The following is a 26165-nucleotide window of genomic DNA, read 5'->3' as shown; positions in this document are numbered from 1 at the left end:
TGTGACGGTCTGTTCTAACAGCGCCCTCAGAGGCGCGGTCGAGTGTCCTCGTCTACTCGCAGATTCACGGACGCAAACAACAGCCGGCACTAATGATGCTCTCTTTTGTATTCGGGTTTGTTGGTCTCCTGGTGACAGGAACATCTGGGGTGGACACAGCTCAACAACCTCCAAGTCAGTTTGATGGTGAGTATCTGACCCTCCAGCATTTGTGGAGGTGCTTGAATCCCCGCCAGGAAGCTGTGCCATCACGTGGTAGGTAGGTAGGTACCCCATGCTGTTTTTCCAGCAACTAGGAGACAGCATGTCCCTAGACTTATGCGACTCTTGGCCCATGTCACTGGGAAAGTTACAAGTTAGTCAGAATGGGATGAAAATAAATCAATGATTTTCTCAACAATGATAATCACAATCATCATCATAATCGTGATAGTTGTGTCATGTGCAGACAGTTGTCTTCATCTGAACATTGGAATTGTAATTGAGTTGATAGAATCGCTAAGTTTGCACTTTTTTTAATATGAGAATCAATTATGTGAATGGTTAGGTCATATTAAAAAACAAAAAAATCAGAAAAATAAAAGTAAAATATAAAGGAATATATAAACGGCAGCTTTGTGATTAGAAGAACTCACTGTCACTCTCACTGAAGTAAACACTGGCATGGCGTCATAAATAAATAAAGTAGAAATCAAACAATCCGCACCACGCTTTCACATCTGAAACTACTTGCCACTCATTACGTTAACACACTTTATGGATGTGAACTGCTTAGTCCTGACACCTCACCACTGACGTTGTGAGCAACTGTTTTGACTGTATTAAAACCTAAAGCCTTTAACTGTAAACTATAAATAAGTGTCCAACGTGCCAAAAATATTGAAACAATTAAAACCCAGTTTGACGAACCATTGTAAAGTCAATGAGATATTTGGGCTACTGGATCGGAGCTAACTGGCTCTTGGAAATAAAATTCTGATGTCCATTTCAGCCTGGACACCAATCTCGGCCGATACCCATAACCACCCCTACCAAACAACAATGCAATATTTTATAGTCTTCAATAGATAATATAGCAGTTTCACTTTTTCTTCTATGTGTTCTCCCAATTCTGAATAGTAGCTTGATAACCTTCTTTAGCTTCAGACACAACCTCTCACAACTAACAATGTTGCCCGAGGGACTGAAAATTCCTCACTGGTGGCTTGCATGCACAAGTATTTTCCTACCATGTTGTTGACATGGGCAAGTTGATTCAGAGTGTTCTTCTACATGCTGAGACCAGCATATAGACCAGTTATGGGATTCATTTCTACAGTGGCAGTTATCTTCTGTAGATGCTTGTGGGTGGGGGTTGGGTCTGGCGCACCCAACAGGAATCTAGAAACTTTGGTGACAAAAGAATCAATGAATGTGTTGCATCTGAAACTATTAGAATACAGTATTGCAATGAGGCTTATTTATAACATATAAAGCAATCAAGTTGGTAGTCACCTATACAGTTATACACTAGCAGCACTTGGCCACCTGAACTGCCAGGAGCAAGTGTCTTGCTCTCATGAGACACGTTGGGAGCGAGGCTCGAACCTGCTACCTCTCAGTCACAGGCCGACCACTCTACTCACGGTACTGCCTGCCCTGGCAACAACAATGATGTCCATCATCATATCAAGAACAATGTTCAGATCAGTTTGACCAAAAACGTTCTCTGAAAGCCAAGATAATGCAGTTAATTTCATCCATTCTAACCATTGTAGTTGCCTTGAGTCTTCATCTCTGACTCCAGAGGCTCTTGTACATCTCCATCTTCATACTTGCATACATGCTTTCTAATAATTATTTTTTAAGAGAGAGCAGCTGAGAGCCCCACCTAGTTTGACACACACTTATGAGTATATGGACAGGAACCTGAGGTGCTTCTAGGCTCACACTAGTGCCACTCTATTTTTCCAAACTGTTTGAGTGGCACACCAACTTTTTATGCCCGATAGCAGATTTTTGGAGAGGGGTTTGAGTTCTTTATGTCATCTGCATGAATGTTGCTGTTTTAAATGTGATGACTTCAACAATGTTTTCAAGTAAGCCATTCTTTTCTGAGCATCATGGTCCTTTGTATTTCCCGCATTATTATTCAATCTTAAAATAGATTGATTTGAGCACCATATTTCACTTGAGTTCAGTGTTTAATGAGTCATGTATAAACATTTAATGTCAGCTTGGATCTCACTGGACGTTACAGAACGGTTGAAGGTATTGAAGGTATTCCTCCTTAACCTATGATGACAGACCTGCAGCCATCAGTTATTATCTGAGACCGACTTCCATGGTTGGATTGCTAACAATGCTTATTTTGCTTCCATCATTGTCCAGTCCCACAAGATGGTCGACTGGTAGGGGGAGGCCGCTGCTCCGGCTGGATCCAGATGAAGCATCAGGGCAAGTGGAGAAACATGGATTTAAGAAACTTGGCTTTTAGCGGCTACAAGGTTCAGTATGCAAAGGTGGTCTGCCAACAGATGGGCTGCGGCTCAGTGAATACAGTCTTCGCCAGGAAAATGGACAGGAATGAAGAACCGGCATGGCAAATTAGTTTTTACTGTCAGGGGAACGAGAGGAATTTCTCCGAGTGCCGAAAAAACACACGCAAAAGTGTTCATTATAAAAATACTACAGTGTTTGCAATGGATGTCATCTGCTCAGGTACAAGACCTTTGGAATTAAGTGACATTGAGCTCAAGTTATTTGTACATATTTATCAGCAGTAATGGTCTTCTGTTGTTTCTAGAGTCTCTACGCCTCACTGATGGAAGAGGAGTCTGCTCAGGTTACCTGAATGTGAAAACAGAACTGGGATGGGCCCCAGTCTGCAATTATGGCTTTGACTCTGGTGCAATGGATGTACTCTGTCGGGAGCTGGACTGTGGGCCTCCTGTTTATCAATCGCAGTCTTTTAAATCAATAGAAAAGCCAGAGGTCCTTCAACCGTTCCAGCAGTTCCAGTGTTTCGGCAATGAAAGCCTTCACCAGGACTGCAAGATCATGGTCAACACCAGCTGCACCTCGCCTGCTTACCTACATTGTGGTGAGGAATTCGATTTGATATTCTTATCAGGTCCATCACTAAAAGACACATGTAATTCGCTTCTTTCCTTAATCGGAACAGCTTCAAAAGAACAACAATCGCAGAAACTTCCTTCTGTTCGTTTGAGGGAATACTGGAGTGTTCTCCGGCCCATTGTGAAACGCACCTACAACATCTTGGTGGTAACCTGGACACTTTGCTGACTGAAGGCTGCACACTGTCAATAAAAGTTTCAGTCTTTGGCACAACGACCCTAAATGGCATTGCAGGTTACAATTTCATGTGATTTATTAGCACAGCCAGTGAAGCGCATGGCAGCGATGAGGTCGGACATACAAGTCCACTTGACCATAGTCACTATGTGATACCCTTTCATCCAGGCTGCCTCAAGTTGGGCTGCAAATTGTCCCACCAAGAAATGAAGGTCTTGGTCTGACGAAAGCAGCAACAGAACAGTTCAGTAGCCCATACATCCTGAGCTCCTCCCACAGGATACTCAGAGGACAGCAGGGTATCATGCATTCTCCAAGTCCACTTGCCACATTGGAACATGATCCTTTTGAAGTCAAAGTGTGATGCCCTTCATGCCAAAGGTGAAGAGCTGGTCCAAGATAAGTTACATGCAACACAAGAAGCTTGTAAGGTACTTGGGTCATTTAAACCACTCCACTGCGGTAAAGTTGCAATTCTGGGAAGGAAAGAACAGATCGCCAGTGAAACCTTTGCTATCTGTTGTTGAGATAAACCAAAATCTTGTATGAACTCTGGTTTTCTTCTACAGAATCAACCAAGTTCAGGGTGGTGGATGGCATCAACCCATGTAAAGGTATAATTCAGTTAAAGCAGGATGGAGAATGGAGAGTCGTGGACGACCCCTGGAGGAAATTGACAGCCAAAGATTCTGAAAAAATCTGCCGTAAACTAGAGTGTGGATCCCACATCTCCACATCTGCTCATTATCTTCAACATTCTCTCCCTTCATGGTCACTGGACAGAGAATGTTCACACAGCAGACACTCATTTTGTTGGACCTGGGAAAACGGTTTTTCCCACACACTGTTGAATGTCTCATGTTCAGGTACGTAACAAGTGTTTGTTCTTATAACTCTTCTGGAGTTGGTTAACCATCAGTGCTTATGTTCTTCTGTTGTTAAAATGAAAAGACTGGATGCATGAAACCTACTCAGACTTGTTTACCTGGTGGTGTCTTGTTTTGGGAAGTACAATTAAGATATACAGTAAATTTACAGAGTTGAGGAGGGAGCAGTTAGTTGTTAGTTCCCAACATTGTTTGCATGAAAGCCAACAAGTACCAACATCCAGACTTTTTGAAGCCAAGCTGTTAGTCTCAATCTGTGTCTACCAGACAATGTGAGGCTGTCCAGTTGGCGAGAAGCGTGCGCCGGGAACCTGGAGGTGCGGAGTGGCCTTTCCTGGTCTCCTGTTTGCCACTCTGTGTTCAGCAAAGAGGAAGCCAGTGTCATCTGCTGGGAGCTTGGTTGTGGGTTTGCTGAAACATCAAAAGTGGCCAGTGGTGTGATCGATAATCAAGACTGGAGTCCAGACTTCACATGTAATGGGACAGAAAACACTTTGGATGAATGTCGCTCCAGCCCAATGGAATCCATGCAACAGGAATGTCAGGCCACCTTCATCACATGCAAAGGTCTGTCTGACGTCCGTCACCTCTAAGTCACAACTGAAGAAGACGTGATAAACAGTACTGTGTATTTTCAAATCAGATTGTTTTTTGTCTGTGACATTTATGAGTTTGAGTACATGCCAAGGTAAACAGTAGAACAAGCATTCTTTCTTCTGGGATATCAGCCCAAAGAAAAGAAGGGGTGTATGTTTAATTATAATTTTGACTCATCCAGGGCAGTAGATAATATACTATAAGTTAAATGCATTTCATCAGTCAACACAGAGAAATCCATCCAGTTGTAAATGAAGTTGTATTTTCTTTTTCCATGAGCCACGTTGTATTTGTGGTGACAATAGAACCAGAGTCGATAAAAAATCAGATTTGATGGCATGGAAGGATGAGGACTGAATAAGCTTTGAGCTTAGAGCTCATTTACCTCACCTCATTCCGAGACTTAGACAGTTCAACTGTGCCGCTGCTTCCTCGTACAGTGTCATTGATGTGGCTCATGGGATGCCCACTGTGCTTGAACTGTGGGAATGAACCACTTATGTTGAGGTGCACACCTAGTTGTGAGGACATAATGCTTTCCCCAACCTCTCACCCTAAACCTAACCATCCAAAACAAATGGCTAGTCCTTAACCAGGACTCTGAAACAAACTTAAATTCAATAATAATAATAGCCCAGTTATTTTGACGTCTTCATCATCAATTTGAGGCTTGGATTTGTGGGGCCAAATGGTCCCCACAAAGGCATAAGGTCCTCACAAGGTGTTTCTTCAAGAATTGGATAAACCAGGCACACACGTACTTTCATGTCTCTCCTCCTCTTTGCAGAGCGACCTGCCAGACCTCGTGTCACCATTCAAACCACACATGAATCAGTGGAAGAAAGGAAGTATACATCTCTGAAGAGAGGGAGTCGTTTCTTGGTGTCCTGCAGCCAGAATACGGGGTACACCATCCACTCCTTCCACCTCAGACTTGCTGCTGTCCAAGATCAAGGGCCAGAGTGGAGCGAGCTTGCTGTGGACAACACTGCCACCTTCTTTTTTGCTAGAGCAAATGAAACCCACCAGGGGTATTTCACCTGCTACTATACTTTTGCCTTTCGGCAGGGCGTCTTCTCAGAGGCCAATTCCTTTTCTCTCTCTGTCCAAGGTAAAGCATCTGTGTTGTGCCCATGGCATCGCTGGTTTCAATGCCAGTTCATTATAGATTAAAAGGTCTTTTCCTGCTCAGAGTCCAGCGACCTGAGGCTGGTGGATGGAAACAGCCGGTGCGCTGGACAGTTGGAGCTGACACAAGAGGGGGACTGGATGCCAGTCTCCTATCAGCACTCGTGGAGTCAGAAAGAAGCGGCAGTTGTGTGCAGGCAACTGGAGTGTGGCGATGCTGTGTCGACCAGAAGAGTAGACAAGCAGGAGTTGTTGTCTACGTGGCGTTTCTATTCCGACTGTGACGGATCAGAGCATGCGCTCATGGACTGTGGGACTGCTACAAAGTGGACCTCATCTTCTACTGTAGAAGTCATCTGTACAGGTTAAGTGACTTCAGTGTTCTCCACCCCTTCGACTCAGTGTATACTCTCCTCTTCATCTTCCTCGAACCCCATCCATCAAGCTGTATGAGTGGCTTATTCTGAATACTTGAACTCCCTCATCTTCACTAACACTGCTGCCTATCTCTTTCGCTCACTCATCTGTTCTGTCTTGATGATGCTCTGCTTATTTTTCTTTCCAGCTTGTACCTCTGCCTCTCCAGTGTCTCCTCCAACTCTCACTACAGATCACTATAGCATCTGCAAACATAGCTCATGGTCACTCCTGCCTAACCTCGTCTGTCCGTCTGTCCATCATAGCAAACAAGAAGGGGCTGGGAGCTGATCCTTGATGTAGTACTCTCACCTTGAATCCTTCCGTCACTCCTACAACACAACTCACCACTGTCTCAATGTCCTCATACATGTCCAACCCAATCTTCACATACTCACTCTGACGCAGCTTACAAGTCATAATATGTGATTTCTCTTCCTGGTCTGCCTTCAACTACTCTCTCCCAATATACACATTTTTCTTTGGCCTTACTTTCCGACTACTTACTCATTGGCCTTCTTGGAGGAAGCCAGTTAGAGAACTTGTTTGGAAATGGAAGAAGTTAGAACCATATCTAATCTCAAAATGACTGATGATAGTTGCTCTGGGAACCCAAGTCAACTCAGATCTCCCAGATGTTGACAGTGTTGACGGCTTCTCTGAAGCACTCACAAATGATTACAACCCTGCTGCACGTTTTTGTTTGTTACTGCAATGGAGATGGTCTTGGCCTCTGTCCTCCACAGTCATGGCGCCAAGCGAGTCAAGCTTTACTGAGGGTCACTGTGCAGCTGCTCAGCATGTGATCCAGTGTGCCATTTCTTGAACAGAGAGGACATTTAGGGTGGCCACACTTCCCACAGAAATGCAATGTAGCACGTTATAGATAGCTTGGACGATGAACGTCTGTCCAGATGTTATTTCAGGTCAGTTTCCTCTTGTACACTTCCCCCTGAAGACTCTTGTTGCCACATGCTCACCATGGATGGTGGATGGTGGAGGATGCATAGCAGAAGGCCAGCTCCTGAACCTGCCAGTAGGCCAGATTTGTCTACTGCAGACAACCATGCGTCCAGTCTCTTAACTGTGGCTTGGACTGACGCAGAATTTTTAAGGCTGCCAAATTGCAGCATGATGTACTGTAGTAGTAACTGTCAGAGTGTACATTCTAAATATAAAACTGTGGGATGAAATCAATTAGATAGGTCTCCATACTTCTTCACAGCAGCTTTCGCCAACATACTCAAGGAAAGACAGCGCCATGCAGATGGTGTGTATCCTTATGTCTAGCTCAGTCTATTGTAACATTTTATAGTCTGATTTTTTGACACCATTTCTTCCATTTATCAAAACAAAAGATTCTGTCTTCATATACAGTATGTTGTGTGAGGTACCAAAGAAGTTGTGATCTTCATAATCTCTGTAATTGTGAGGTAACCAGCCTCTACAAGCTGTATTTATCTAAATAGTGACCCCTGTCTTTGTTCACAGATGTCCTGCCCAAGCCCAACATCACAGTGTGGTGGAGCAAAGCATCCAAGAACACAGTGATCACATGGGGCTACAGCTTCCGCATCGACTGCTTAGTAAAGACTCAATTCCCCGGCGGTCACTTTGTCCTGGTCTTCAGTGGCCTTGGCCAGTCGCACAGTCACATGAAGACAACTGTCAATCACTCAGCTACCTTTTACTTCCCTTCAGCTGACTTCACTCATACCGGCAACTATAGCTGCCAGTATAACAACTTTGTGTACAACCAAAACTTTACATCTGAAAGCCAGACACTCACCGTCACTGTCAAAGGTCTGTCGTGTGGGATCAGAATCATGGGGTTATTAATAGCAGCGGCATTCAGACTCCAGTCATTGAACTTGAACCCTATCCCTTTGTCTCAACCCAGAGGTACCCGAGGTATTCCTGGACAATGGCGCACCAAGAGAGGACAGGAACTCTTCTTGCGCTGGGCTGGTGCAGGTGCTGTACGACAACAAGACCAGGTTTCTGAGCGCAGCACCCGCTGTGTGGGACAAGCCCCACGCGTCTGTGGTGTGTCGACAGCTCCGCTGCGGATCTGTCATCTCCACCAGAGAGGTCCAACTTCAGAAGGAGGAGAGCATATGGCGTTTTTTCTCAGACTGTGGGGGATCTGAGTCGGCACTTCTGGACTGTGGGTCAGTCAAATCCTGGGTGTCTTCCACTGGAGTCGAAGTGGTCTGCACCGGTGAGGCACTTCTATACAACATAGGCAGTTACATGGTTTTTTTTTTTGCTTTTTTTTTTTTTTTTTACACAAATATAGAAGCACTGTTCTTTTGAATAGGACTTTAACATGCTTTCAGTAGGGCCACGATGAAAGTTTGTTACAGAAGGAAAACAATCTCAATATGGTATGTGGAAAACCAGCCAAAAAAAATCTTGAATAGTGGTGTATCAGCACATAAGCAATTTCTTGCAGTGAATACAGACTATACATAACATTTATATATACAGTTTATACATACTGTATTTTATATGTGTTTTCCTTCTGCTCATAATTTCTCTGATGTGCATGTGTTCCAACAGGATCAGCAAGTGACCAGCAAATTCCCGAAGTTGGAAAGTAGAATCCTGTGAATGAGGAAGTCCACAATGCCAAACAGAGTGTTCTGTTCCTCAGTGCTCAGGTCCAATAGAATTGATGGGATGAATTTGTTCATTCATTCCATCATTGAAGATGCAAATGTATTGTGTCGGTGAACCATACATCCAAGCAGATGCAACATTATTTAATAGAAATAATTTTTAATTTGAAAGTTCACAGGTATAATTGTAAACAAGATACTTAAAAATGAAGATCTTATGTTTTTAATCCTCATGAACGTGTACACACACACTCGCGCGCACACAAACACAGACAACTACACTCAGAAAGGTCAGTATCCAGCAGGTGGAGCTTGAGTTGACATCTGAAGTAACTTCTACCTGGACAGAGACGAGATCCTGAAAACATAAAACGAAATCCAGTATTGGTCTCAACTCAGTTCATCGTTGGCTTCTCTCTTGCATTTTAGAATTCATTAAAATAAACACTCATTTTAAGCCACTCAACGGTCTTGTTCCTCCCCATACAGCAGAGCCACTACACCGTTGTCCCCTAGGTCAGCTGATCAAGTACTCCGCGTGGTTAGCTGAAGAGATTGCGTGATTTCTTTTAAAAACTTATCTTAAAACATGTTTTCTATTTTGTGTATCCCAGCTCAATTAGTCCTTAGTTATTCAAAATTGTCTCTAGACATTTTTTACATTGTTATTGGTCTGAAAGTTTGTAATAAATTTTTTGTATTGTTTTTATTGTCATCATTTTATACGTGCACAATATGTTGTCATTATGTCTGAAAGCAATGAGCATAGTAAAACCAAAGATTCTGTTTTGTTTTGTTTCTTTTAACTACACACACGATGTGTGCGAGTGTGATAGCAGTCGTGCACTCAGGCTGGTACTCACTGTAATTTGGCCTGTAACAACTCCAACCTCTGTCGATCAACATATCGGGAGAAGAGGGAGAGAAGGTTGGGAGGTGCGAAGAGGGGGTCTGACAGAGATGAGGAGGGAACACTGAGTAGCTCTCTGGTCACAGAAAACACCAGCTCAGTCCTGGACAAAAGGAACAACAATGAAGACGGGCAGGTGACCAGTGTGCCACCGATGTAAGAAGGAAGCAGACGCTCACCATCGATTGTCATCCATAAGCTGACAGTTTGGGTCCGAACTTTGCATTCTCTCCCCTTCACTCAGGATCAGATAGAGCAGTGTCACGCCAAACTGGACACACAAACCACCCACGATTAACAGACCCAAAAGGATCCTGACCCCCACAATTGAAAGTATGAAGGCAGCCCATGCCCTCCCCTCTGTGGTGTTGAAATACAACATTTCTTGAGCACCCAGCAGCATTTTCCAATGAAATATTCTCCAACTATGTTTCATCCTCCTACTGACAATGCATTCAGGCAGCTGCTCTGCTAACTTAAAACCTGAACTCTTGAGGTGTTGGAATTCTGAGCTGCCATACTCATAAAACTGATTAGTACGAACACAGTTATGTGAGCTGTGACGAAATGTACTAGTACTAACAAGACCAGACATTTATGAGCTTGAAAAACAGAAGACGCTGCTGACTAGTTGACTTTTTACACTACTGCATTATTTGATACATATTGAACCTTCGCTAATATTATACATGAGTTATCAGCCGAGTTTGCGTCTTCTGCATTGTAACGAGAGCAAAAAGAGTCATTTACCACTTCAGAAATCATTCCAGTGTGTACATTCTACTTTTTTCTAGTGTTTTTTACTTGACAGAGTGAAGAGAGGAGACTGTTGATTGTCTTTCCACTGGAACTACGTAATTGTCTGTATTCACTGCATAGACACACACAGTCCCACTCACGTCAGTTTCAGGTTTCTTTATGTGCACTAGCGGGCCAGAAAAAAATCTCAAGAAAACTACAGTTTGAGATTTTTCTTGCGTTTCCAGATTCTGGCAGATTGACTGTCAAGATAAATTAGGGTGACCAGATCTGAGGAAAATGGAATCCTCCTGACAAATCTGGCCCAATATGGGAGAAAAATAGTTGCAGGGAGTTGTTTTTATTGCCCTTTTGTGAATGCCACTGGGTTGCCAGTTGTCAGTGTAGACTGAACTGGCTTAGTGGTAATTCTGCTTTCAGATGCCAGATGCCTATTGTCCTTGAACCCTCATCCCATAGATTATGCTCATACCTAAAACATCTTGACGCGACAGAGAACCAACAGCGTCATCATATAAGCAGATCATCATGGATATGCAAACATATTAATGTAGTGGAATGCTGTGGCCAGAAGGGGCGATGTTGGTACTTGTACCCACCTTGTTATGAAGGACTGCACAGAGTTGACCCTCACTCCCCTGAAGCACCTGTAGGAGATCGGTGAGAGCCGAACTAGACAAAGAATGGATCACCGTGGACACAGGCTCCACTAACCAGCACAGGACCTGCAGGCACAGCCATCATGTTTTTCACAATGAGCCAGAAATGATGCTTTCCTATATTACCTAGGCACCTAAACATTTACTGAAGTGTGAATGAATGATGGTGATCCATTTCTGACAAATGACACAAAATCTATGGTTTCAATGATTTGTTTTGCCTATGTTTATTGACGTCGTGACAAAAGACCACTATGAGATTTAATTACTGAACAAAATGCTGAATATGAACAGTGACAGGTTTGATCCCAAATAACCAAAATACAGACATAATTTAAGATTGAAGCACCCTTCAGTGCTGAGGAAGCAATACGAAGATTACCTGATCTTGCTTGTCCTTCTTAGCTAAGGCAGGGAGATTGCGGGCAATCGCCATGACAACGGCGGCAGCCTGGGGGGCAGGCAGGAAGGGGAGGAGTCTCGAAATGAGACGCTTTCCCTTCCTCACAGACATGATCATCACACACTGTTCATCATTCACCCTGATAAAAAGCAAAGACAACATTTCATCATTTTAAACAAGACTGGGGGTAATGTAGGCCCCGTCCCTGTGGTTACCTGTCATCCCACTCCTTTTCCTGAAGGGAAGTGATCAGCTGCATGGTGTTGGTTTTGTGCTGCTCCAGAAGTGCCTCTCTGTCCTCCTCAGCTGCATGAACAAAGCGTTTCTCGAAGTCCTGAACCTCCAGCAGCAAACTGTACATCTGGTGGGTTGCAACAAAGTATTAAAGTTTGTTCCAGGAAGTCAGAGACTTCAGAGCCATGTGTGCCGCTTTTCACCTTTTCTACTGTGTGGAGTATCTGCCGCCGTTTATTCCAAACCTGCTTCTCTCTTTTCTCCTGGAGATGACGAAGTCGTCAAGAGAACAAGATGGCAAAAGAGCAAAACAAAAGTTATAGTTTCTATAACTTCAACGTTATAGTTTCTTTTTTCTGAAAATCCTTATAGCTAATTTTCATGTTTAAACCAATCTGAGTAAAGAAGTAATGCAAAAAAAGTTTTTAAAAAATGGTCTGATTATACTACATTCTTTGAAGAGGTCCTTTTCCTTATTTCTTTTTTGAGATTACAGGATACTGTTGAACACACAAAAGTTGTAAGCACGATGCTTACAAGGCTACACAACACCAAATACACACACCTCATCGTCGGTGCGACTAGTCACCACAGCGTCGATCATCTTGCGTGGATTGTTCACACTGGAGACTGTTAGCTTCCCCAGAGAGCCGGCAAATTGAACTGTTGGGTTAGAAAAGCAGGAACAGGGCAGAAATGAGTTTGTATTTCAGATACAAGAAGCTTTTTGTCCTTAGGACTGCTCTCACCACAGCCACCCTTAAAAGGTGTCCTGTTTTTGACAAGGGAAGAGGGAGTGCACAGACACAAACTACCATGGTGTGCAAGGAGACTACTTCTGTTTTTGTTCTTTGATGCAGGGATTCCTCTACATGTAAATGATTGTGGCAAACTGCCACAGCTTAATTTAGCGCCACCATGCCTGAGAATTCTCAGAATTCTCTTTGTTAAAGATGAAATCTCAGATAAACAAGCATATTTAAAGGAAGCGGAAACAGCAGAAAACGCATTAAGCATGAAGGAAGTGAACATGATTATTATGGGTTTCAACATGTTACAACAGAAAAATCCCAAAAGAAGCATCATTACTTGACAGGAATATCCATCCACCTGGGCACCTTTTGCCGGCCCCCACAGGTCCAAACATCAATTTGAGGATGAATACTTCAAAATAACAAGGTGACTAGATTTGGTTGAGAGTCCTGGTTAAGATTAGCCTGGATTCTGGAGGGTTAAGGTAAGGGTGAGAGGGTGGGGAAAGTATGAGAAAGTAATGAGAAACTTCACAATGTCTCTATAGGGAAAGCAATACAAACGTAGTATGTATGTGTGTTCAGTAATTTAAATCAATTACTTAACAGAACTGTTTAACATATATACAATAAACAATACAGACAGATGCACACCTCCCCCACAGCCAGAGGTTCAAGGAACAAAAATCTGCCACAGAGGTTTTTTTTTTGATCACTTGTTACCTGGTCGATAAGTGTGCTCCATCTTAGCAACCTGCGGAGTTATAAGTTTGGTGGCGTACTCCTTCTTGCTGCTGTCTCTCTCTCGCTCCGGACGTTTCTCCATCTTTTCATAATAATTCTAAACAACAAATAAGTAATTAATAACTAGGACAAAAAAACAGCAAGATACATGGAGTTCAGTATTCAGTTAGTTGAGCAATTTCCATGTGCATCAATATGGTGATGAAATTTGAACACAGACTGTTCATCAGTTGTGTCAAGACTAGTGCTGTAGCGATACAATTATCTCAAGATATTCAAATTTGATTCTATACGATATCTTCTCCGGGTGGTAGGGTAGGTTGGCGGTATTACCATAGTGTTTGATGAAAACGAGGCATCGTCAAACTGCCAAACTTTTGCTCCTTTCTTTTTCTGATACAATCAACAACTAAAATAAACACTTCTTTCCATGTCAAAACTAGGTTCAGTGTTAATATGGAGTGGCACTGGATCACTCCGAGTCAGTCGATGGAAAGCAGAGTGAATCTGGAGTAACTTCAAAGTTCAACATAGGATGCAAAGTAGCACTAAAACTGATTAAATTACTTTTAGAGAATAACAAAACTCTTCATTGATGATTCTGGGAATAGTTTAGTTCCCAGTATTTGGCATGACATCTATATTTACCCCAAAACAAGAAGGGGTAAATAAAAGAACTCACCTGATAGTAGTAGTCATCCAGATACGGATCAGTGCTCTGTAGCTGCATCATCTGGATCTTGGTCACCCATTCCTTCTCTTTCTGAGTCATCAGGTTACAGTATGGATCTCTATTGCGCCTGTCACCTCCAAGCCTGTTGCGGTCCCTTTAAAATGGTTAGGCATATGACAGACAACAATATGTGATGGTCACTGTAGTGCGTGAATAATTAGTCAGGTGTAAATTAATGAAATAACAATTGCAATGTAGTTTTGACTGATTTTTGAAAACTGACATATTGGTATATTGGTAGTTCTTGTTCTTATTTTTTTTTACAAACAGTATGCAACTTTGATGTCTGAATCTTGTCACATTGAAAAATAATATCCTTCTACACAGCATTTTTTTTAAATTTAGAAATCAAGGAAGCAAGCGATGAGTCATAACCAAGTATGCCAAGTATGACAGGCGCTGGCCTTCAATGTTCAAAAGAGCTAACAGCGGGCTGCTACCTCTAGCCTTCGCTTGATCGCCTGCTTAAAAAGCTGGAGACTAATGATAGTAGGCCCTGCTAGTAGGCCATTTAAAACCTAACCTCTGGCCTGGAAAACCAGCAAACTCTCAGAAGAAAACGCAACACTATTCTTAAACAAATAAGTAATTGAAAAGCTGTCACCAACAATCCAGTTGTCATGGTTAAATCCAACTATTTGATTCTCAAGGTTGAATATGGTGCTTCTGGGAATGACACTGCACTCACCCTCCTCTGCTTTGCATGCGTTGCGTGAGCATGCGCCGGTGTTGAGGGTGGAGGTGGGTGGTGTTATGACGGATAGGGAGCGGAGGGTTAAGGGGCCCATGAGGAAGTGGCGGACCCATCCGGTGACCCTGTGGACCATGTGGGCCTGGGAAAAACTGTCTGAAACCACCACCACCAGATAGCAACTGAGGCACTGGACCACCCCGGGGAAAACCCGCCACCTGAAAAGATTGATTATTATTCAAAGACATTGCTTTCTCCCTGAGTGAATACGATTTATTCAAGAGTCAATGACAAGGCTCTGTAACAATCCATAAATATGCAATATGAGAAAATTATTCCCATTATAGAACAGACTGATCGTAACAAACTGAAGCCTCTAGATCGTTTGGTTGCGCACTCAACTGCAATTCCATTCTTGCTCTGCAACACTTTTAAAGAACCAAACTTCAACACTGTATGCAGACCGAAGCTGAATGTTGCCTTTTTATCCACTATGCGGCTGAATATATTCAGGCAATGTTCTGTGCATCTCCACTAACTACAGAGACCAGACGCAACCCGAACACTAATGCGGCTTCAGCAGACACATTGAATTGCAGCGGGCCACGCAGTAAAAAGAGTGACAAGCAGTCTGTCAACAGTCGTTCCACTGAGATTTAGCCATGCCATAGGTGCAGTTATCCTAAAAGTAAATGTAAAAATGAGACTTGTAAAAGTCTCTGTAAAAAAAAGACTTAAATATTCTTTGACTTTCTGTTTAATTTCACAATTGTTTAGTTCTGGTTTTTAGGTTTTATGTCTTTGTTGACATGATGTTGGAGAACTTTTAAAATATTATATTTAAGTCTCAAAGAATTGGCTAACCTGAGAACTGAGGAGCTGAGTGCGGTGAAGTTGTGACAGAACTGGACCAACAGGAGGGAAGAGACCTCTGCATCGTGGTGTGTTCTAAAAAAAAAAAAAAAAACATTTATATTGTAAAAATAACTTGATATTGTCATAGCAGAGGAAAGCAGAAATCGCTGTGTTAAATGTATCATTGCAAATGAGACCCCAACCCCTCCAAAATGCATATCTGCACTGCGCCAGGAGGGATGCATGTTTCCATCCTTAAAGTCACAGAGACAACTTGTTAATTAGTATATAGGCGAATACAGAGCATATAAGATAAATAAACTGTTATGCAACATCAATTAAATTAAAGGGAAACTACACTACAACACTGAAATACGCTGATTCCTAATGTTCTGTTTTGTTATTTATTGAAGTACAGAGGAAAGTGTGAAACACTTACAGCCATATTGAGGATTGCGTTCGGTGACAGACGTTCGGAAAAAGGAGGAGGATATCTGTGCTGGGCTGGAGCTCGCACATGTATCGCTGTTGGATGATGAATCTAGGAAATGGGGAAAAAAATCCACTTAATTTAAAGGTTGGTAAGGTTCACATGGAATAAGACAACGGTAAAAGACAGCAACAAGCCAGTCATTTGTTTGTGGGCATAGCAACAGGAATTTTCATATAACAAACAAAAAGCTCACCTGATGATTTTGGTTGTGAGTCAATGGTTGTTTTGGAGGCGTCCCTATGGGCATTGCCCTAACAGGAGGAGAGCCAATCACAGGGGATGTTGAGCGTGGAGGGGGTACCCTCTCAGAGAGATCCAGGGACTCATCACCCCTACCATGTTGAGGCCGTTTAGGAAGACCCACTTCTTTTATTATTGACATTAATGGACTATCCTGCAATTACATTACAATACACAATGAATAGTTCAACAATAAATGGCAAATGTGTCAATATACAGTATCATATAGAACTGATTCTGATATCATAGTGTCTTTAATTAAAAGGGAATTGTCAAGCATTTTCTGTTATTATTTCCAGGGTTTAAACGTATGAAAGGGAAAAAATGTCAGTTGTAAGCAAATTTATGTTAAAAATCTCAGTCAGACAGTCTCAGTCCAACAGATCAAATTTCAGGGGCCTCATGTATCAATATTAACTGTACAGTTCTGTACTTACATACTGTAGAGCAGCAACTTGGCCCATGCTCTGGGGCTGCCATCATACAAAAACTGCAAACTCGCTATTGATACTGAGGAAAATTCTCAATACCATTTCAATATTCAATATTACAGGGATAATAAAAAAGATTTATTTATTAGAAAGACAGAAGTGCATATCAAATAAATATTAATAAACAAGAGAATCAAGTTTTCATTTGGTGAAAATAAACTGCAAGACAAATAACCTAAATATCAGTTGTAGGTACTTGATCATCACAGTCTGTCTTTCAGAAAGCACCAGTAGAGTTGGCAGTTTCCTCTAACAGCAGGTTTAATAGCAGGTCGAACTCTCACTCAACTTCAAATAAACTCATCAAGGTGGTTACCATACAGTCTTCAAAGTGACTCCTCACCTCAATGGTTGGAGCTAAGCCCGGGGTTACACTAACAGGTCCAAAGCCCATACTGTTCTCCCATATGCTGTGTGAGTTCATCTGAAAGATGAAGACAGACACATGCCACACAATAAGACACACATACACTGCAATTACAGACTGATTAATTAATTACGACAGTAATTTCCTATCTAGCAATGAACTTAAGATGAAATCGTTTATGAAGTAATCACTGAGTTATAACAGTGCACAGTAGTTACTGAGATTTCAGTATAGCTAGCTCACCTGCCCATTCACCACAGCACAGTGACAACTTACCTGGGCAACACCGGCAGGACCTCGGCGCAATAAGTGCTGCTGCTGCTGCTGCTGCTGCTGCTGCTGCTGCTGGAACGTGAGCAGTGAAGAGGAGGGTGGTGGGCCATGAGCAAGGCCTGTAGCACAACAAGAGAAACAACAAATCAGAACAGACAGAAATAAAGGCATGGGCATTTACAGTAACATTTTCAAATGAATTATTTGTGACTAACTCGTGATCAAGGTCATGGATGCAGTGTTGCACTTATACTTTTGAGACATAATATGCTGAGCAAGAGCATCAAACTAGAATAGCACTTGGTATGGTGTTTGTGTGGTCTGCCACCAGATATTTAGAATGGTACTGTAAGGAGTTGGTATGGTACTTTGTAAGGAGTCAATGCAGTCAGCTCAGCATCTCTCGAGTGAAGAACGAACTTACTCTGCCTCTACCAGGCCAATGAACTTGTATTATGGATTATTATATTACTGTCAGGCCATATAAATGTCTTTTTAGATGTTCTAGATTACAAAGAGGGGTTACAGGGGGAGTTTTGAGATTAATTGAATTGGTGACAATAACAACCCTGGATTTTTGTCATCCAGTTCTTTCAGAACTTTTTCCATTGAAAACATGCAGAAAACCACCACAATTATGTCCATTTCAATGATATGTGATGTTTTTCATATGTTTCTACGTATCCACACCTTTTTAATATTTTTGATAGAGTGAGTTCATCTTTAAGAGATCATTTTTCTGATGGCATGGCAGTTGTCATTCAAGCTGTAGTGGTGCACTATGATCGTTTACATGTACCAGAAGCGTGAACAGCGTAAACACTCTGTATACAGTAGGGATGCACCACGCAACGCAAACACAAAATACAAACACGCTAGACAGAGGTGAAATGAAGTCTACTGGTCCGCTGACAAAATCCTGGCAACCCACTCCCCCATTCTCGAAGCGCAGAGTAAAATCTGGCAACACAATATTTCATTTTCAGTGGCAGCAGGTTGGCAGGTGACCAAACAGAAGCAGTTCAAGTGGAAATGAATTTGACCATTCGACCCATGTCTCACACGTTTCCTCTTCATTTGATAATGCTTTAACACCATGGTCAACAAAGAAATTAAGTGCAGTCGATTCTGACCGTGATCATAGCGATGCTTCAGTGCTATGTCTGATCCAAAGCCTGCATACAGTGTTGAGGTTTTCGGTTCTTTTAAAGTGTTGGAGAGTGTGACTAAAATTGCATTTCGCGAAACGACGGTGAAAACAACTACATCCGTTGTTGAGACACATCGTCAGGGGCTACAGCCCTCGGACCCAGTGCACTGAGTGAGGCTCCACCACGCTCAATAATCACAAGTTTTCAGGCTATAAAACTAAAGAGAGACTACTTTCCATGGCGTGGGAGAAGAGAGGATTTACATGGAATGGAAAACAAATAACAATGGATCATGACTATCTCCCCATCTATCCTCAAGAAACGTCAGGACTATGCAGAAATGCGGAGGATACTGAAAGACAAGATTCAGTTCCAGACTCTCTTCCCCGACAGACAGAGTGAAAACCACAACTGGAATAAAAATTTACAACACGGTGGCAGATGTGACAGAGGACATGTCTGTAAGTGGCTACGCAGTGAAGATTATCCAGTTCCCTGAAACATCTTGGGGCAACTTGGAGCAAGGTGACCAAAAGGCCCAACAACGGAGATACTAACCAGCTTTTTACACTGCGCACTCTGTCTCAAGAAAAAGTACATTAGGCACAAAAGTCCAACGTGTGAACACAAGCGGGTTTGGGCCTTGACGCCACCTGAAGAGCCTTGTAGATGCCGGAAACTGCGGCACAGTGCAACTCCACACAAACATGATAAATGCAGAGCAGTAAAGGATCTGATCGCTGTCTCTGCGGACAACATCATTCAAAAACAACTCTGCAAACTCCCACAACACTGATGTGTGCTAACGTAGCTACGGGGAACAGGTGCTGTGGAACGGGAGTACAGCGGTCTGGAACTCGCCATGTGTGCAGGCGATTGATAACTGAATAAATAAATAATGGGGATGCAACTATTGCAGTGCTGTTGCAGCTGCTGTGATCTTGCAGCTGTCTGCATGAGGAAAGCAGCAATGAAGAAGATGCAGGTTTATCTGAAGTTACTGAAGAATAGGTTTGTGCTCATTTCGCCTAGCTGACAACTTTTTTTAGATCTGCTTCCTGGGCCACAAACCAGCCATTTTGAGCAGAGCGCCGCCAATAGAGGAGAGATAAAAAAAAAGGACAACGTCTGAGGCGATCAGCATGGGGCGAATCAGACTCAGGCCACCCAAGACAGAAGCCGCAGTGTGAAAAGCCCCACAATACTGGACGGGAGCAACGCTACAATGAAAAGCTCTGAGCCTTCAGGAGACCAACTGCAACATCTTCAAACCTGTAATTGGGTAATGGAAAACAATATCATTCCTCATTCATGGCATGAGGCAGTAATCTTCATCATTCCAAAAGAAGGATGCACTTCCTCGTGTGTTATATCAATATTATGCCCTAAAATCAGTTTGCAGCGTGGGACAAAATGGTATCAGGATATATATGGAAAGGAAAAAAAAAACGCAGAGTGAAATACTGAACACTGCATTTGAAAAAATAAAGGGGGTAGAGACCTTTTATGTTTGAGAGACTACTATCATACTGCACAGTTTATCATACTGCACAGTCACGGCCCTTGGTGTGTATATGCTCCCCAACTTACACAGTGGGTTGGAAAGAGTTGGAGGGAATCATGATAACAGTACGGTTTAATGCTGTAATTGCAGATCCAAAATAACAAAGCAAAATACATTTTACCAATAAAATATATCCAGCATTACCTTAAAATCCTGGAACAAGATAAACAAATCCTGTGGTTTCAACAGTCATTCTAAAACATAGGGCCGGGGCCCATGGTTGGGCCGCGAGCGCCTCCTTGAGGGCCGCCAAAAGTTTTCTTGTTTTATACCTATGGGCTGCGTGGGCCGCAAGATGCTCAGTATGGTGGCAGTAATGTTTCACTGAATTTACTCGACAGCTGTAAATCTGTGATAGTTAACAACTAAGGAGAAGTTCTTGAAACTGTTCATGAAAGCACCTGTTGAAGCAGTTTTGAAAATTAATTAGAATACTTCATGGCGATAATTTCATTTACACATCTTCTTTGGAGTTTAAATAAAATAATTTTATTTTAAGATATTTAGATGTCTTATAATATTTATTTTATTCTGAATTTTATCCAATTTTCCCAAGAGTTTGCATCAAGTGTATTTTTTTCCTTTAGAACATTTGATGATTATGTCTTGCACCTGGTTCTGCTGCTGGCTAGACTTTTCAATGACAAATATATCTGAAATGATCACATGGTTTCATGTCATTTCACAAGGTTTTAATTTGTTTACCAGTAAGTAGATTAAATATGTTTATTGATCACAAATGAAGAGTAATGAGTAGAGTAAGAGTAATGAATCAGTTCCATTACTTGAATGGCCCCCAGGTCCATTTGTCCTGGGAAAGATGGGCCCCAAGATCAAAAAGGTTAAGAACCCCTGGTTTAGAGGAATCCTCAAAAATTCTCAAATGGGGTGCATTCGACTCAGGGTTCACACCAATAAATCCGATGACAGATTCATGTATCCAAATACTAATTGTAATTCATTGGTCCACAAGGAGGCATTCCCAACATTTGAGAGACTGAAGCAGAAACATGATTTTGGCAATGACATTTCTTAGGTACACTATTTTGAGTAGTGAAGGGGGGAACAAATACATGAAAGAATGTGTGAAAGAAATGTGAAAGAAAAGTGGGAGAGAGAAGGCGGGCTTATGATCACAGAAGAGAACTGGTAACACAGTTGTCAAGTACAGTGGAGATCAACAGGACAAAATGTCTGGCAGAAAAAATATAGAGGACTAGGAGACACGTTGGGAGGTGTGGAAAGGAGGGTGCCAATCACCTTAATGTTATGTGGAATTGTAATGTTAATAATAAGTACTGGTCAGAGATTCATTTACACTTAGATATTACCTTTTCAGTTATATTTCAGTTTCATATTAAGCCTTGTACTTGGGTAAGATGGCCCTCAACAGCCTCAATAAGAACGACAAAAGACTGCTGTATACCATCCTGGCTCAAAGTAAAAAGGCCATTACAAGGTGGTGGCTTAAACCAGAGAGACCAACAAACGGGGATTGGGTCAATATTGTGCACAAGATATATGTGATGGAAAAAACAGTGCAATTAAGACTCATTTCACGAACTATCAACAAAGTGGACAGAATATGATAAACCAATTAAACTGGACTTCATTTAGGTCAACAGTGCATGTAAAATGCTACTGAAATATTCCTGAACGTTCAAGTCCCAAGTTCAAGTTAGTATAAAAAGGAAAAAGCAGATCAAGAGTATGACAATGTGAATCATGACTTGTATGGCATGCTTTTTCAATAAAAAATAAATTGGAAAAAAATGTAGTTGGCAATAAGCGTTCAATCGAACTACCTAGAGCATTCTGTTTACATTATTAGCCTATTATATAATGGAAAATAGTGGGGTTTTTTGTAAGTCAAAAATATTCAATCATCTTAAGGATACAGTCTGTATACAGCGTTGAACATTGACAATTTACCAAATCTACTTCGCTTTTGACTGATTCCCTGCCTGAAATAAACTCAAATTAACACTGTATCCAGTCTAGACATTTGTAAACTGTCCCACGCAAATGTCAAATACTGTGGAAATACCTACGAGCTACACCTAAAGCGTCACCACCTGGGAAAAAGGTTACTTTGCAGGTTCGGGGAGCCAAGAAGCTCAACCTAAACCGGTGTCCCTTAAAATCTTTATGAAAAAGACCCAAGTGGTTCATATTTGTTTATTTTAAACAATGTATTTTAGCTACAGTGTAGCAAGTATCATTATGTTTTAGAGAAATGCAGTCATCTGGGGTAAACTCAATGTCTCAACAATTAATCAGTGTCATATAATACCATAAAAACATTTAAATGGATATTAGAGGATCTGTCGGAGTAAAAAAAGTGTGTAAGAACATAGAAATGAAACAGTCTTTTGGTCTCATAGGTTGCATTTATCTGAATACATAGCATTTCAGCATTCTGATGCGTTATAGATTTTGTTTTTAATGACAAGGCCCAACAGCTTTATATGAGACAATAACACTTAATAATGAATCAAGAAAGAATTAAGTCCAAGACATAAAGAATCACAACTCACTTGAAGAGGAAGGCCCAGGGGGCAATTGCTGCAGAGAACGATGCTGAGGAACAGGGGAGGGCTGTGTTAGCACTGTAGGTCTGAAATTGGGTGAAAGCCCTGGTCTCTCTGCAGCCCCAACGCCAGCAATCGCTGGATCTGCCTCCAGGACCAGTCTGGCCAAAGATTCAGCCAAGTCGCCTTCCCTTCTTTGATCTTCAACATCTGTAAGTAAATGAATGCCCATTACACAGGTTGAGACTTCATTTAAAAAGAAAATGTTGCAGCCACGAAACACCTGTGAAAATGGATGTTAATTTTTTTTATTAAATGGCAAAACTTACACAGTGCATTCCATGCTTATCCAGCAACCACTATGTATTTAACTAGGTTAACTTTTTCCACACAGAACTGATGCCACACTGTCCATTTGTCTGCCTTTCAGTCCCTGGCCCACATGCCCAACCAAAAACCATAGAAACCAAAGAAACAAAAAACAGATAAAACAGCTACTGCTGAGTTCCACGAGCAGCAGATTTCAGTCACTCTGTTGATTTTGGTATACATTTGATATAAATCGTATGTACATTAGAAAAATGTCTATCGTGTCATTTCTCTTCGATCGTTCCTATCGTCATTTCACCAATTGAATAGGTGTAGTTTAAGCAATGTTTCCAGCAAAGAAGATACTGCTCTGTGGACTCACTGTGTCTGATTTAACGACACTACACTGCTGACACTGTTTTGCAATTCACAAATCGATTTGTGACCAGTCCACGACAGCGCATCGAGCTTTCCAGCTCTGTTGTGCGGCGAAGGGCCTCTGGAGTAATTTGGTTTGGTTTGGTTTTTGGCAAAATTGAAGAATAATATTGAAATAACATTGAATTATCAAAAAAAAAATGACTTCATTACGACTTTTTCATAACATAATATTGAAACTATTATTCACATTTCCTGTGAAATAACCACCCACCTGGTCGAGACAATCCTGATAAAGACGAGTTCAATGAAGTGAGTGACGGCGGGAGAGAGGCCTGGCCAGCTGCAGGAGTTATGTAGGCGGATGCAGATCCCCTTGCACCTTTAACTGCTGACTCTTCTCCCAAACCCATATCCTCCAATCCCAGAGATCCCAATACATCATGCTCTTCGAGTCCAGCGAGACGTTTGTGCTCTTCTTGCCAGTCATCATCTGCAGGTAAAAAATAAAAAAAGATGACAGACAAGTTCCCAAATAATATTCAGTATTCTCATTTACAAGCAGGATTCTGTGGAGAAGAAAAACTCTGTGACACTGGTAGTCAAACAATGCTTATACATTACTAATTTAGTATGAAAAAGAAACCCATCTAATAGTAGCAGGCAACATGGCAAAAATATATGATGCTTTTTGTCCTATGAAAATCACGGTTTCAATTTCGCCACTGTCATGTGTATTTGGGACGAATTTGCAAGTGTCTGCTCAGTACAAGCGTATACAGTGCATGTTTTTTGTAATACAGTTCTCAAAGAAAAAAAGTTGCAAATGTACAAAGAACATAAACAAAACAAAAGGCGGGATTGTCGCAAATTTCAGTTTCTCAATAACCACATTTAGGAATTTCCACATTTGATGATGCTGATGAAGACGACGCTGTTGGTGGATTGAATGTACATTGTACAACTAATTTCACAGTGGTTCTATGAAGCCAGTCAAGCTTTGAAAGAACAGACTGGTAAACCAAAAAAATATGTAAATATTGTGTGTTCATTTTTTTTAAATAAAGTGACTATTGTATTAATGTCAATCAAAAATTGTGAATGATAATGAAATACCCTGTGTTCAAGAAAGACAAAAAAGAATTAGTGTTGTTCACCACCAAAACAGTAAACAATGCTTACCAATAGCTCCCGCTCCAAATGTGTCATCATTAAGCTGATCAATTTCATCCTCCTCCTCGACTACTCCTTCCTCTTCATCTTCCAATGTACAGTCTTCATCCGGGGACTAAGGTGAGGCAATGCAGTACACAAAGAATAGAATCAATGCAATTACAGAAAGTTTTACAGTTGAGTTTCCTCGACTAAAAATGTATCAGTAGAATGCTGTCAAGTTAAATAGGATGTATCGTAAATTTTAAATATACTAATTGAAAAGTAGTGCTGCCATTATACACGTTGTACATTTAAGCAGGATTCTCTCAAAATGATGTCCATCAGTAACCCTGACACAATTAGTGTATGGATGAAAGAAACCGATGAATCAAGACTTCTCACTGGACTAATAGATTGCAACGAACGCCACCTTTTAATGAGGTGCCTCTGTTTATTATTTTGATGATTTCCGCAACTCATGGTCAGTCTGGAAGAGTGAGAAAACCAACGTGACCCAGTTGGTAAAAATAGTTCAAAACGGCTGTTGTACTTGAACAAGATAGGTTAGCAACAATTAATTTGACAACTAAGGCCGTTGTCGCGTTAATTACATGATAAACATATTCTTGTATCAGGGTTTTCCCTCCTAAAAAGATCTATATGAACGCGTGCCCACATTCTGTCTAATGAACCACAGTGTGAACAGTGTTAGCCACGATGCTAAAGTAGTCATTTGATTTCGTCATGCTCGTTGTCATTCGAACACAATTATAATATAGAGGCTCTAAATACCGAAACCATTTAAAACTCCATCCCATTATTGATAGGAACGCCAGAATTAACCACTGGTAGAAGGTGCCACCGCAACCGGCTACGCATGTCAGGCAAGCGCGCGGCTTCTTCAGGCCTCCAAGAAATTGGCAGTTACATAAACAAAAGGGTGCAATTAGAATTAGTACTAGAAGAGGAATTCACCGCTTTGGTATTGAGATATGTAAATCCATCAAAAACAGCCAACATATCAGATTCAAAGCACTGTTTCTCACCTGAAATCGAAACATCTATCCTCAGCTTTTCGGCAGAAAAGAAACGCATCGAGAGCGAGTCCGTGCGCGAGTGACGCAGTATCCGAGACGGATCACTTGACCGCGCGTGACAGACCAACGCGAACGAGCACGTACACGTGACGCACTTACGTAAACGGAGGGAAGTCAGAAGATATTCTTTGTCTTCCGGCACTTCATTCCCAACAGGGGTCGCCAAGCTAGCCTCGCACACATATAGATTTTAGTAATCTTTGACCTTCTCCTAGTCGTTTAAAAGTAAATATATAACATGCGTCTTTTTATCTTTATTTTTCTCTAACACAACACCCAAACATGTCCAGGTGGCATATGCATTTGTTTGACATGACAATGTATATTCATTTCAGTGTGAACATTAAGAACATTGGTAGGGATGAATGGCAAGTTATGATGTACTTCCTTAATTTCATAACCCTAGACAAGTCAGACTTCTTTATTGTCACT

At 41.6% G+C, this 26165-nt stretch overlaps 2 protein-coding genes across 2 annotated transcripts; one reads left to right on the top strand and one right to left on the bottom strand.

The window, feature by feature from the left end:
* Positions 1-56: 56 nt before the first annotated feature.
* LOC128754677 (scavenger receptor cysteine-rich type 1 protein M160-like) lies at positions 57-9713 on the top strand. The gene is made up of 10 exons (XM_053857477.1): positions 57-186; positions 2371-2700; positions 2786-3082; positions 3864-4160; positions 4449-4748; positions 5566-5889; positions 5971-6270; positions 7815-8126; positions 8224-8544; positions 8886-9713. The coding sequence occupies exons 1-10, from the start codon at positions 93-95 to the stop codon at positions 8924-8926; spliced, it is 2616 nt and encodes an 871-aa protein (XP_053713452.1). The 5' UTR covers positions 57-92; the 3' UTR covers positions 8927-9713.
* On the bottom strand, positions 9085-25820 carry LOC128754678 (protein PAT1 homolog 1-like). The gene is made up of 20 exons (XM_053857478.1): positions 25683-25820; positions 24664-24769; positions 23756-23974; positions 22801-23004; positions 17552-17667; positions 17252-17332; positions 16371-16571; positions 16124-16225; positions 15694-15777; positions 14827-15047; positions 14088-14232; positions 13385-13502; positions 12475-12572; positions 12113-12172; positions 11891-12036; positions 11655-11814; positions 11213-11338; positions 10034-10125; positions 9808-9957; positions 9085-9302 (listed from the first exon to the last, which is right to left on the bottom strand). The coding sequence occupies exons 1-20, from the start codon at positions 25695-25697 to the stop codon at positions 9281-9283; spliced, it is 2466 nt and encodes an 821-aa protein (XP_053713453.1). The 5' UTR covers positions 25698-25820; the 3' UTR covers positions 9085-9280.
* Between the last annotated feature and the right edge of the window lie 345 nt (positions 25821-26165).

This window comes from Synchiropus splendidus, chromosome 2, assembly GCF_027744825.2.
Source record: "Synchiropus splendidus isolate RoL2022-P1 chromosome 2, RoL_Sspl_1.0, whole genome shotgun sequence".
NCBI classification, from domain to species: domain Eukaryota; kingdom Metazoa; phylum Chordata; class Actinopteri; order Syngnathiformes; family Callionymidae; genus Synchiropus; species Synchiropus splendidus.
Note: the sequence above shows the minus strand (reverse complement) of the source record. Positions and strands in the feature narration are given on the sequence as shown.

Bases quoted from the DNA above. Each gene is read 5' to 3' on its own strand.
- LOC128754677 (XM_053857477.1), top strand. From the start codon at position 93: ATGATGCTCTCTTTTGTATTCGGGTTTGTTGGTCTCCTGGTGACAGGA. The intron at 4,161-4,448 runs GTACGTAACAAG...TGTGTCTACCAG, and splicing joins GTTGAATGTCTCATGTTCAG to ACAATGTGAGGCTGTCCAGT. The intron at 8,545-8,885 runs GTGAGGCACTTC...GTGTTCCAACAG, and splicing joins AGTCGAAGTGGTCTGCACCG to GATCAGCAAGTGACCAGCAA.
- LOC128754678 (XM_053857478.1), bottom strand. The intron at 13,503-14,087 runs GTGAGTTCTTTT...TTTGTTGTTTAG, and splicing joins TGGATGACTACTACTATCAG to AATTATTATGAAAAGATGGA. The intron at 11,339-11,654 runs GTAATCTTCGTA...CTGTGCCTGCAG, and splicing joins AGAAGGACAAGCAAGATCAG to GTCCTGTGCTGGTTAGTGGA.